The sequence below is a fragment of the Theobroma umbraticum genome, unplaced genomic scaffold (genome assembly GCF_002168275.2).
Source record: "Theobroma umbraticum cultivar Fairchild unplaced genomic scaffold, ASM216827v3 scaffold_130.0, whole genome shotgun sequence".
NCBI lineage: Eukaryota > Viridiplantae > Streptophyta > Magnoliopsida > Malvales > Malvaceae > Theobroma > Theobroma umbraticum.
Window position 1 is genome coordinate 97,407 of NW_018397264.1, and position 12,137 is coordinate 109,543.

Consider the following 12,137-nt stretch of genomic DNA (forward strand, 5'->3'; position numbering starts at 1 on the left):
GAAAAGCAAAGTTTTTTTTGTGACTCTGGTTTTGCTTTCATTCCTGTAATCCTGTTGTCTTTTTTATGTCAAGCAAAGGACATATATATATATATATATATATATACAGTAATATAAATCTAAGATATTCACTTGGAATAGGATTATTCACCCAGTGCAAAGTTTTCTTATAAGTCCTCATAGGTTATATCACCTACATTATTATGTAAAGGCTTTCATTTGGTTCCTGCAAGACCATCTTTTTTTTTTCAATGTAATATCATTTTTGAGATATTTCTTGTATTATAAATCATTAAATTTTTTTTGAAATTCTAATATCTAATTTTTTGTAGTAGATATCTTTAGGATAATTCATACAAATTAAATCAATTAAGTCAAGAAAGTGTATCTGTTAATCTAGTGAAAAACTATTTTGCTATTTTCTTTGTCAGCATTTACCTGGTTAAATTTTATAAAAATTAAAAGTCAATTTTTTTAATGTTCCACTAGCAACAGCGATTGATGGAACGAAATAAAACTTTAAGATTGTTAGATCATCGAATTGAAAAATGTAAAAATTAACTTTAAGATGTGTATCAATGTCACTATCATTAAAATTTTATTTACTCCTAATTGTAATAGGTTAAAGAGAAGAGTTACTAATGTATAAACTTCGAAGATATAATAAAATCTAATTATTGATAGTTTTTTATACTAACAAAATCGATCCACTAAATACTTATCGGAGTATAACAAAATTATCACTCTTCTACATTATGTTTGAGAAAAAAAAATGTTATTGTTTTTAATGTACATTTTGTTGGTAAAAAAAAGTCATCTTTTATAAATTTAGATACCTACTCAACAGACATTGTATGTATTTGTTTTAAATAGTTGCTACTGTTAATTTTTTCTAACAGACGTAACTTTTAATTTTTTTATTTATTTTTAACAATTATAACCTTTATATAATTTTTAATTTTCAATCGTCATAATTTTTCTTTTTAATTTCATATAAAATGATATCTTTTATTTAAAAATATCCAACAATTTCATGGTACTAATTGATTATGTATGTTTGACACGTGACATACACGTGTCAATACACATACGGAATGAAAATTGAGTTAAATGGATTATTTTTTTCTTTTTCTTTCTTTACCCTTCTTCTCCTCCTCTTGTCCCACCAACCAGGACCATTCGACGATGACAGAGCCCAGCCTCTATTCCCCATGTTGGATTGACAATAACAAGGACCGGTCAGGCTCTAATCATCGTCATGGTGCCGGTTGGGCCAAGCCCGACCCTCCTAACTGCGGGCAGACGCTTTGCTGACTGGGGAGAAAGAAATAGAAAGAGAGGAGAAAAAAACAAAGAAAAAGCGGAGATAAAATACAAAAATTGGTCATTTTTTAAAAATATTAGATATATTTTATAAAATATTATAATTTAAAGTAAATAATAATTTTTACATTTCTAATAAACATTTTTTATTTTTAAATACAGTATGAAGACTTAAATTTAAAATAAAATAAAAAATTGTAAATATGTGATATACTAAGTAGCAAACAAGTGTTGTCAATTGCATTTAATATCATACCTAACAAAAACATGGACAAAAGGATCATTTTGTTATAACTTGAAAGGATAAGAACCATCAAATTACTTTAATGTAGGTATCAAAATAGTCTGAATTTCAATTTTATGAATATCGAGTGTAATTTACTCTATATTTTAAATAATTATTTGTCACATTTTATTTTTTTGGATGTCTTAAAATTATATCTTCTTATTTTCTTAAAAACATATTAATACTCTAAAACTTTTTTATATCTCAAACTTATTTTTCATGATTTTTTTTATTTTTACATTATCAAAATTAATTTTTTTAACTTCGTATAAATCCAATAGAGACAATTAAAATGGGACGAATTGAATATTTATTTGTGCCTTAACTCTTAAATTTACTTAGAGCCTGTTTGATCTAATTTTTTTCTAACTTAAAAGCTATTATGAAACTCTTATGAAAAATAATAACTTTTAGAATTAAGTTGAAGTTGTTTGGTATTTTTTTTTAAGTTTTCTTTTATAAGTTATAATTTTTGTTAAAATTATGTATTTTTTTTGAGAGAATTATATTGTCATTATTTTTAACATATAAGGATATTTTTAAAATAAAAATAATTTTTTTTATATTTAAAAAAAAGAAGAAAAAGTACCTCATATAAGCTTTTCCTAAAATTTTTTTTAAAAAAATTTTATTCTTAACTTTTTTTTAAAATTTTTTAAAATTTATGTTTGACCTGACTTTTAGAGATAAATAAATTTTAAAAAAATCAGACCAAACAAGCATTTTATTTCATGTTTTAAAATCTTTAATTTGTTTTAACGTTTAAAACATTTCAAGCAAGCATACGTTGCTAAAGTCCAAACTTATGGGAATTTACTTAAATTAATTAAAATTTTGGGGGTGAAAAAAAAAAAACAGAACTTATGAGTTAACAATTAAAAACTTGTCTCTTTTACATGCGTTAACTTTCTTCTGGGATCTTAGTTGAAAGTTGAAGATGTTAAATCGAATATAACAAAAAGTGGTGCCTAAGTTCTGAAGCGATGCCGAGTTACACTTTTTTCTTGATTCGAAAGAGAGTTTAATTAACTCAAACAAAGATAGCCCAGAAAAAAACAGGTTGCACGCGGGGAGATGACAGTTTCCCGTTTGCTCCATTCACGGTCCTGCCTTCCCAGGCTCTTCTCGTAAGTGCAGCATTCTTACATTTCATTGCTCATTTGTGATTTTTAATGCAAATAGTTAGCTCAATTGATGCTTTTATGATTTTGTTTAGCATGGGTTCCTGATGGATTTCCCAAGTTCGTTGTTTACTTATACTGTTGTCTGTCAAAATGAGCTATGTGGACGTTTCGGTAAAATGGGTTGTTGTTACACTGATGTACTAATTATCTAGTAATGAAAAATGTGGTTTAAAAAGAATCTAAGGAGTTTTCTTTGTGGGTTTATTATTTTATTTGTTTTATCAATCAGTTTGTTTCTAAAGATGTTTCTGTAATTTCTAAAAGTAGATAATTTTATTTTTGAAAATATCTTTTCTATTCCTAAACAAAGTTTTGTTTATTAATTTCTTCGGGGCTAGATCAATTATTGATGAATTTTTCATTTCCTTATGTATTAGTTTATGATAAGTGATGAGCGTAACCTGGTTGCTTTTGATATAATAGAATCCAAAGGCTGATGATGGTTATAAAGACCTGAGAGGAAAATAAGCAACAACCTAAAAGTTGTAGAAGTTGAGGTAGAAGATGATCAGTCCATTATAAATGGCCAAAAGATGCTTACTTTGAGTTGTGCATCCATTAAGAAATAGATTGTGAGATTAACAAGGACATTGCACTTAGAATTAGAAGATGGCTGAAATGGGGATTTGTTTCTGACAAACAAATCATAGAATACCCATACCATTAGATATGTATTTTAAAATGGTTATAATCGATCACAATACAAATCTTTAATGATGATAGGTTTCTGATAATCCAGATGGTCATGTTTATGTCCTCTCCTTTTTCTATATTCCATGATGCCCCTTTTTTTTTTTTTTTTTTGGTGGTGAGACAGTGGAACAACCATATCAAGAAAAGGGAGACTACTGTCAACAGGCTTCAACAAGATAGATGATCAATTGAAAACTGATGAAGCTGGAACATTTGATACCAAACGACCACCAACAGGGAAGGTAATTTTGGCGTCATTTAAGTGTTCCCTGAATCTAGTTATTCTCTCTTTTCCCGCTGACTGGTAGTTATCTTAATCAGCTACTTGTCCTGGGTGGCAATGGGTTTGTTGGTTCACATATATGTAGAGAAGCTCTAGAGCAAGGTTTAACTGTATCTAGCCTTAGCAGGTATTGTATTTTGACTGTTCTATTTATATCCCAATTCCTAATTTAACATGTTTATTTTTTGTACCAGATCATTTTTATATGCCATGAAAGATTTGGTTCCACAAAAGGGATATAACATGAGCACTTGTATATACTTTTAATCATATGATAGCAATAAAATTTTAAGAAGACAAGCACTACACACACGTGTATCTTGACAGTTCCCTTGTTGATATTTGCTAGGTCTGGAAGGCCATCTTTGCATGATTCCTGGGTTAATGATGTTCTCTGGCATAAAGGTTGATGGAGTGTTTAATATACATATTTCAATTGAGTAAATGTTCAATAGGCTGTAATAAACTTTTTCCCTCATAATTACAGGAGATTTGCTTTCACCTGGTTCACTGAAGCAGGCCATGAGTGAAGCTACTTCTGTGGTAAAGACTAAAGACTGTTAGTTGGTACAGCCATAATTTAGCATAATACAGCACATTAAATATAGTATATATAGAAATCTGTTATGGGCGTTTGAATTTAATAGGATCATTATATGTATGCTTGTACTCTAGCAGTTTTTCTAATTCACCACCATGCCATAAAATGGTGCTATTATCATTTTCTGACAATACCACAAGCAAATGGAACTGATAAATGGCTCCAATCATCCTTGAGGATCCATTTTGTTGTGCAATTTCCAAAGATGGTCTGGGACTTCAGTAATGTTTCAATTAACAGTGCATTTAAAAGTTGGAAGCTAGAAGTGAGTAGAGTAAATGGGTGGAAAAGTGAGGAAGTAGAGCATAGTATTTTTCTCTCCTCTTCATACTTTGGCGATGGGGTGGAGAGTAAACTAACAAGTTTATGTATTATTATTTTATCCTGGTTTAAGATTATTAAAACAAAAATGCCAAACACAATAGAGCAGATGTTTTGCTCTCTTTTACTCTACTCTCTGCTGCAGCTCTCCATCTTTCCTTTTTTTATTTTTTTTTATGGAAAGCACCTCTCCATCAATGGTATATTCTAACTTCCAGCTCTCCGTCTTCCTTTGCATCTCACTCACTCCATTAAAACTACTACTGTTGAAAATTTTTTTCTTTCTTCTGATTTTAATGAGGTGTGGAAATGACATGTAGGTTTTATTCTAACGCAAGTTCATGTCCTTGTGATATAACTTAAGCTTGTAACATACATGTATGAGGTTTTATTAATGAGCATTTTATATTGGAGTTCTTATCTTTTTGGATGTTATGCTTCAAAATTCAAGATTCTTACATGACATTTCTTATGGTAATTTTGTTCTATTTCTCATTTCCTCTGGACTACCTGCCCTCTATGTCTGTGTGCATGCACATGAAAGGAAAAGCGCATGTATGTGCATGGGCTCAATGTACATGAGTGCTTGTTTCAGGGATAATGTGTCTGCAACGACATCTTACTATTGTCTCTGTATGTGTGTGGACAAGTAATGTGTGTTTGTTGATACTGTGTTTATGAGGCAATTTACTTTTGACTTTCTTTTCCTTCATTCATTTTTCAGGGTACACTCTTTTCTTTCATTATCCACTTCAACATCTCCCCTTTCCTCACTATGCATTGACGCCTGTTTCATTTTGTGCAATTCATAGATCTCATGTGTTGGTGCCGTTGGCTCAAATCCATATATGTATAGAATCAATGGAACAGCAAACGTAAATGCTATTAGAGCTGCTGTGGAACAAAGTTAAGCAATATCTTATATCTTTTTTAGTTTTACTGATAAAAGCATAAATACTTTACAGAAGTTGCCTTCTTTTTATTTTCTGGCACAAAAACTCTGCAATTTTTCTTTTGGATTGATTTTCAGTAATGATGCTGGATCTTTAATCTTCATTCTCTGTTCTAAATTTTGGCAATGAAGTCATTATTATACAGTAAAAGAGAACTGTAGATATTATGATGATATAAATCATTTTGATGCTGTCAAATTGTTTTCTAATATTTAGATTGGAAAGTAAATGCTTGAATGCTTCCTCTTGCAATCTTTTATGGCTATGTGTGGTAGAAGGCATTCAGTTGATAAAATCAGAAACCTAAAGTTGTATGTAAAGACCAAGACTTAAAATTTTGTGCTAAATTTGATGACACAACTTTGGTTGATTAGTCTCATTGCATGACCATTTGACATTAGTTAGGCTAATCTTTGTCAATTTGTTTTCAGTGTATCTCCCTGTCTCATAACCAAATTAGGCCCCTTTGAGAAAGCACAAATTATATATAAGTAATTTAAGACCAGAGAAGTAATATTTTCACTGACATTCTTCCACAATAACCCTTTGCAGGAGTCAAGAGATTTGTCTATGTATCTGCTGCTGACTTTGGTTTGTTGTATTATTTACTACGAGGATATTATGAAGGGAAGGTACTTCCTTTATCTTCATTCATGGGCTGCCAATGGAGTGCTTAAAAGTTAATTATAGCTGTAGAAGCACTTGACATCCCATGCATTGGGAAAAAGGCTTTGTTGTTTGTTGTCGAACTAATTAAAATTATATAGACAAAACTCTGCCTTGATGCTTCTCATAAGTCCATCTTTTAAACAAATACAACAAAGGGTAACAGTTCTGTTGTCAATAGAATAATTTATATTGTATGGTTTTGCTTAAGTTTAATGCTGTACTTTGTATCATCCTGTTTGTTTTCTCATGTAACAAAAGGACATAGTCATTCTCGTTATAGTTGATGCAACATTATGAAAAACATGTTAGGTTTAACACTCCATTATCATCCCTTTCTCTGATGAAGGCACATTTCTACTCTAACTAATGCAGAGAGTGACTGAAGCTGAGTTAAATGATAAATTTCCTGATGGAGGTATGTCTCCTATCCTGGAGCTTACATTTGATATATCCATGTTTTAGACAAATGGATGACGTAGACCAAAAATACTTGAGACATATTTCCCCAGCTTAGTTTGTTTGGAATAATGTGGTGGCACTTGAGAACATCTTTCTCCATTAAGAAGTTTTGAATGTTTGGACTTGTAGCCTTTGTTCTGCTGAAAAAAAAAGTAAAGCAAAAGAGTGGGGTGCAGGGGGAGGTTGCTTTCTATAACATCCATGAGTTTGCTTTGGGAGAAATGATGAGAAGATATATTTCTGTTTCTTCAACTTCCTCAAGTTAATTAATATGCTGTATGCTCTTTATTGCCAGTATTATTGATAGTTGATTCATCTGGTAATGAAGAAATCAATTTGTTATGACTGTAAGTGTCAGAAAGTGGTCAGAATGAATGCGTATTGGATTTCTTTTTATCTTTCTTTTGAAACTTTTCACTCACAGTTGGTTGGATTTGATTAACATTATTAACAACTTTTTTATTCTTTTTGTTAGCAGGCATAATTCTGAGGCCTGGTTTTATACATGGGACACGCCAAGTTGGGAACATGAAATTGCCTCTCGGTGCCATTGGAGCTCCACTGCAGATGGTAAGTTCTGACTGCTTGAAAATTGTTACCCTTGTCTTCCCTGCATATTAGATTATTTGTTTCCAGCATGGTCCTGCGTCCTGTAAAAAATTGTTTCCTATGCCCAATTCCCTTTGGCCCCTGTTTAGATATCAAAGTCTCTCAACATTAGACAGTTACCGATTTTTTACTTAATTTGTACATTTCTAAGACGATAATCTCCGATGTGGTTCAGGCATTCCGTGGTTTTTTCTTTCTTTCCTTAATGGAAGTGTTCATGCATGACTGGCTCATACCTTGTTCTAATTTCTAACTTTGACCTGTTAAAATAAATGAATGGAAAGAAAGGTTTTTTTTTTTTTGACTTCATGAACTGGAGACTAAAGCAGTAGAAACATCCAAGCTATTGGAGTAAAATACTCATGGATGTTTTATTCATTTATTGGCATGCCACTGGCCATGCCTTTTTGCTCTAATTGTTTAGAGCAGAGAATCGTCAAGGTATTTTTCTGTGCTAAAATGTACAAGAAGGAAAAGTTGGAATACCCTTTTTGCTCTAATTGATTGTTTCATTGTATGTTTACTGCAGGTACTCCAACATGCAAAGTTTCTAACTCGAATACCGCTTATCGGTCCACTGTTTATACCTCCAGTCAAGGTGACATCAGTGGCAAAGGTTGCTGTTAGAGCTGCAATAGACCCACTATTTCCTTCTGGTATTGTTGATGTGTATGGAATACTACAACACGGCCAACACAAGTCGGCTTAGGCTTGTTAGGTATTTTTCCTCCAATTTCCTTTTCCAATCATAAACATACCTCAATTTAGTTTACCTTGTCTAAGTTTGAACCAACGGCATTATGTCTCCATGCTTGCAGTGTAAAGCTAGTTTCCCTTCTATGCTATGATTATTTTTTTGTTGACATTTGCATTACCTAAAGCAATTAAATAGCTAGTGATATTATTTTCAAAATTAAGCTTTTATTTGATTACATCTTTTCTTCCTTAGGTGTATGCTGTTGTTTAAGATTTTGGAAGCACAAATCATTTCATTTTTGCTTGGTTTGGGCCTAAAAGGGTAAATGTTGTAAGTTAAGGCCTCAACACAGCAGATCAAGTTCAATATGCAAAAAATCAGGTTATAAAGTAAAAACAATGAATAAACTCAACATATTTAAATTTGGAGACCAACTTCATTTCATTCAATAAGAAATAATATATATATATATATATATATTTCATCTCCTTTATTTTAAAATTTAAATTTAAGAAATCTAAAATTTAATTATCGGTGCCCGAACATTATAAATTCCAGAAATAATTACTGCAGAATCCTAGATTAACTTGATTAAAACCCAATGATAACTAAGAATGCGAAAACAGATAATAAAATCAGGAAATTACAAGGATTGTAACAAAAATGAACATATAGTAGTTGTTGACGCCCACTTGGCTTCCTGCATTAAGCCAAAGGAACAACAACAAATATCTACAAGTGAACCTAAGTAGATTTCGTTCGTGAGTCCACATTCCTTGCTGGATATATACAACTAACATCACTGCTTTAGAGTTGGAAACAACAGCCTTGGGCAAAGGCTCCTTTCATGCCATATGTAGTCAAAATCTATAATATCTTCCTTAAAAACTATTGAATTATTGCATGCGGAGTTTCTTCTCTTCTCTAAGATTATATGACTACTGATACTTGATTTTAGCCACAAGGTATTAGCAGTAAGGAGCATTGAGTTTGTAACAGGATTGTCCTTTGTCTATGATCATTACAGAATTTTCCACATCAAAGGAAAGCATTTTTCTTCTTAAAATTTTATTGTAGTAGACTTCTCTGAGCTTTCACCTGGTTAGATATCATTGGTAAGGGAAAGGGAGAATGCTGCTGATAAAGAGTTGGTGAGTCAGTGACTCAAAAGTTGCTTCTACTTATAGCTTGAGAAGATGCTTTCCTCCCCAGTAGGAAAATCACTACGAATGCAATGGAAAGGCAGAATCTGGACATTTCAAGTTCCAAACTGCGTTTAGTTAATTTCTTGCAGTTGAAATTAAACACTTTGTGTTGCAATGGTGAGGGGGAATACCTGAAAATTTCCCTTTACAAGTACTGACATCATATGGTATAATTCATAAGTTTTTGCCTAGTCTGCAAACTGCTTATCTCATGGCATATATATCTTCATTCCTTGACATCATTGAATATGTGTCATGAGTGTTAAAAGCAACAAACGAACAAGAATGTTTCTAGCAACTGGGTAGTTTTTAGTGTTCCTTTTTGGACAGAAATAGGGAAAAACTGATATTTTCTATGGTCTGTTACCACTTCTAAGTAGCTGGCACCATTGACACAATCCAATTCATTTATTGTAGCCAATAAACATATTGTAAATATGCCTCAAAAACTCAAACATGATTAAAAGCTGAAAGTTCCAAGCGGAATCTTTCTTCTCAGCTCGAAGGATACATGCGCAAAACGAAGAAAATGTTGCCAAAACCAAAAGCTCAAAAACAAACAGGTGCCAAAGAGGCAGTGGGGTGGGATCGATCAACCAGTTTTCATTTGTTCATCCCCATTGAATCCTTAATGGAATCAGCAACCCCTTGTGCTTTGGCCTTCATCTGCTGACCAGCCTGCAAGAGAATTGCAGTTGAAATATATGGTCAGTAACTCGCAAAGAGAAAATTTTCTTGCATCTAATAATCAACTTATCTAAAAGAAGCTGAAAAAAAAAACAATTCTTGGACCTCTTGGCATGATTCCTTAGCAGATTGTGCAGTATCCTTAGCCTTGTCTATCAACTGGTTGGTCTTCTCCTGAGAAAAGACAAACGGAAAAAATTGGCACAAATGACATGTACAATGTTAACTATATATATATATATATATATATCTGATCTTTTCATCCATTTCCGTGAAACTGCTTCACTCACCTGAGCTTGGCCCTTAGCCTCGCCAGCTTGGAAGCTTGAATTCTGGGATTGGTTCATCTTCGTTGAAGAACAAATTAAAACACTGGACAAGTAAATACCTTAGATCTTAAACTTTGGTGATGCAAACCTCATTACATGAAGGGATATTTATACTGATCAATAACGGTCCTTTGCAAGACATGCCACATGGAGTGTTCTCCGATTAGTGTTACCAAATCGGTTGAAGTAGGACTGTTTCAGCCCTTAGACCAGGGATAGTGTTTGCTCAATCCAACATTCAATTCGAAGTTAGTTGCGGTTTTGGAGTTTGGTATATATGGACAGATCCTTTGCATTGGATGAGGTTGGATTAAAATCAAGACACACAAGAGCAAATGCTTCAAGCATGGTTATGCTTGTGCACACTTACAACACCCATGATATATAATACCATGATAACCTTTTTGAACTGAATTCTCCAAGTAGTACTCGCATTCTGTTGTCAAAAGGCAGGGAACTGATGCATGGATATGCTTTTCCTTCTTCACTGAAAGGCATATCTTAGTCTGACTGTTGCCCAATAGGCTAATAGCTTAATGCAGGCCCTGAGTCTCCCACCGACTAGCTAATGTTTCCATAGAAACAATTTTAGTATTGTTTGTTTTTTCCCCCATAAGATAAAGAATCCAAGCCATCCTTCTTTGCCACGCAAACATCATTTCAAAGAAAATAGAAAATAGTTGTCAAATTGTATACTCCAAATATAAGTATTTTAATGGAAATTCCATATAGCTAGAAGCCTGGGAAGGTCTAGATAGCATGTAAAGACTTACTTTCAAAGGTAACATATTTTTTTCCCCTTTGGTTGGCAGCTAAAATTATTATCTTCTCTTTGGATACAGCTGGCTGGTTCCTTTGGAAATTATTATTTGGTTTCATCAGAATTTTCTTTTCTTTTTTTCCTTTTTTTGTTATTGAAGGAAGAAGCATTTATCTTTGCTTCTTACAAGAATAGTACATAATTAAGAATTTGATTTAACATGAAATATAATTCAGTTAAATTTTTAGATTAAAAAAAAACCCAAAATCACTGGATTCCAATACTTTAGGAATGATCTTAGAAAGTGCCATTATAGTGATACAGAGAGTACGGTGCCATCAAATTTTAAAAGATATATTCAATCTCCAAAACTAATTGATAATAAATAAAAAAAAGGGGTATTATATTTAATTGTCTGAAATTTCTTCGAATTTAAGTAATATAAAAATTTATTTTATCATGTGAAGCACATGCTAAAAGACCAATTAAGAATAAAGGGTTAGAAACAAAATCTCAATTGAAGGCATAATTTAAACATTTTTTTCCTTTGACAAAAAATTCTAAAGACTAATCAAATCGATATGTTTTGAAGTTTTGAACATATCCCTTTTAAAATAGAATGCCATTATTTCAGGAGAAAAAGAAATGGAAACCATTTGAGTCATATCCGATTGGATGCTGACTGTACTTCAGATGTGTTTGATAACTATTCTTTCATATTGCAAACAAAGCAAAAGATACGGATAAAATATCATGTGCACATTAAACAACTCATCATCTCTCTTTCTTTATTTCCATGATTGAACAACCACTGTAACATGATTAATAAATACAAAATTAAATTGTAATGTTTAAATCATGTGTAATTAAATTTGAATTTTGTTAATTTTCTTTTTGGGTATAATACTTAAAAAAAATCTTTGAATTATTTAAAAAATTTAACTTAGTTTTTATTCTTCTATGATATTTAATTCAGTCACTATATTTTTATTTTGAATCAAATTAATCTTTATTATTAATAGTTGACTTAATTAAGATGTTATTTATCATTCGATGTTACTTGATGTTAATGTAACAT

General features: G+C 31.8%; 2 protein-coding genes across 3 annotated transcripts; one reads left to right on the forward strand and one right to left on the reverse strand.

Annotated features, from left to right (window-relative positions):
- The first annotated feature begins 2,511 nt into the window (after positions 1-2,511).
- On the forward strand, positions 2,512-8,294 carry LOC110421694 (NAD(P)-binding Rossmann-fold superfamily protein). 2 transcript variants are annotated; one of them, XM_021435342.2, is made up of 10 exons: positions 2,512-2,736; positions 3,611-3,728; positions 3,808-3,896; positions 4,119-4,174; positions 4,257-4,312; positions 5,504-5,597; positions 6,197-6,276; positions 6,686-6,728; positions 7,248-7,342; positions 7,911-8,294. In XM_021435342.2, the coding sequence occupies exons 1-10, from the start codon at positions 2,684-2,686 to the stop codon at positions 8,088-8,090; spliced, it is 864 nt and encodes a 287-aa protein (XP_021291017.1). In that variant the 5' UTR covers positions 2,512-2,683; the 3' UTR covers positions 8,091-8,294. The 2 variants fall into 2 exon arrangements, with proteins under 2 accessions (XP_021291017.1, XP_021291018.1); XM_021435343.2 differs by having other exon boundaries at positions 2,514-2,736; positions 7,251-7,342.
- A 1,382-nt stretch (positions 8,295-9,676) lies between these two features.
- On the reverse strand, positions 9,677-10,890 carry LOC110421695 (uncharacterized). Its single transcript, XM_021435344.2, has 3 exons — positions 10,261-10,890; positions 10,076-10,144; positions 9,677-9,961 (listed from the first exon to the last, which is right to left on the reverse strand). Exons 1-3 carry the CDS (start codon positions 10,315-10,317, stop codon positions 9,887-9,889), a joined length of 201 nt encoding a protein of 66 aa, XP_021291019.1. The 5' UTR covers positions 10,318-10,890; the 3' UTR covers positions 9,677-9,886.
- Between the last annotated feature and the right edge of the window lie 1,247 nt (positions 10,891-12,137).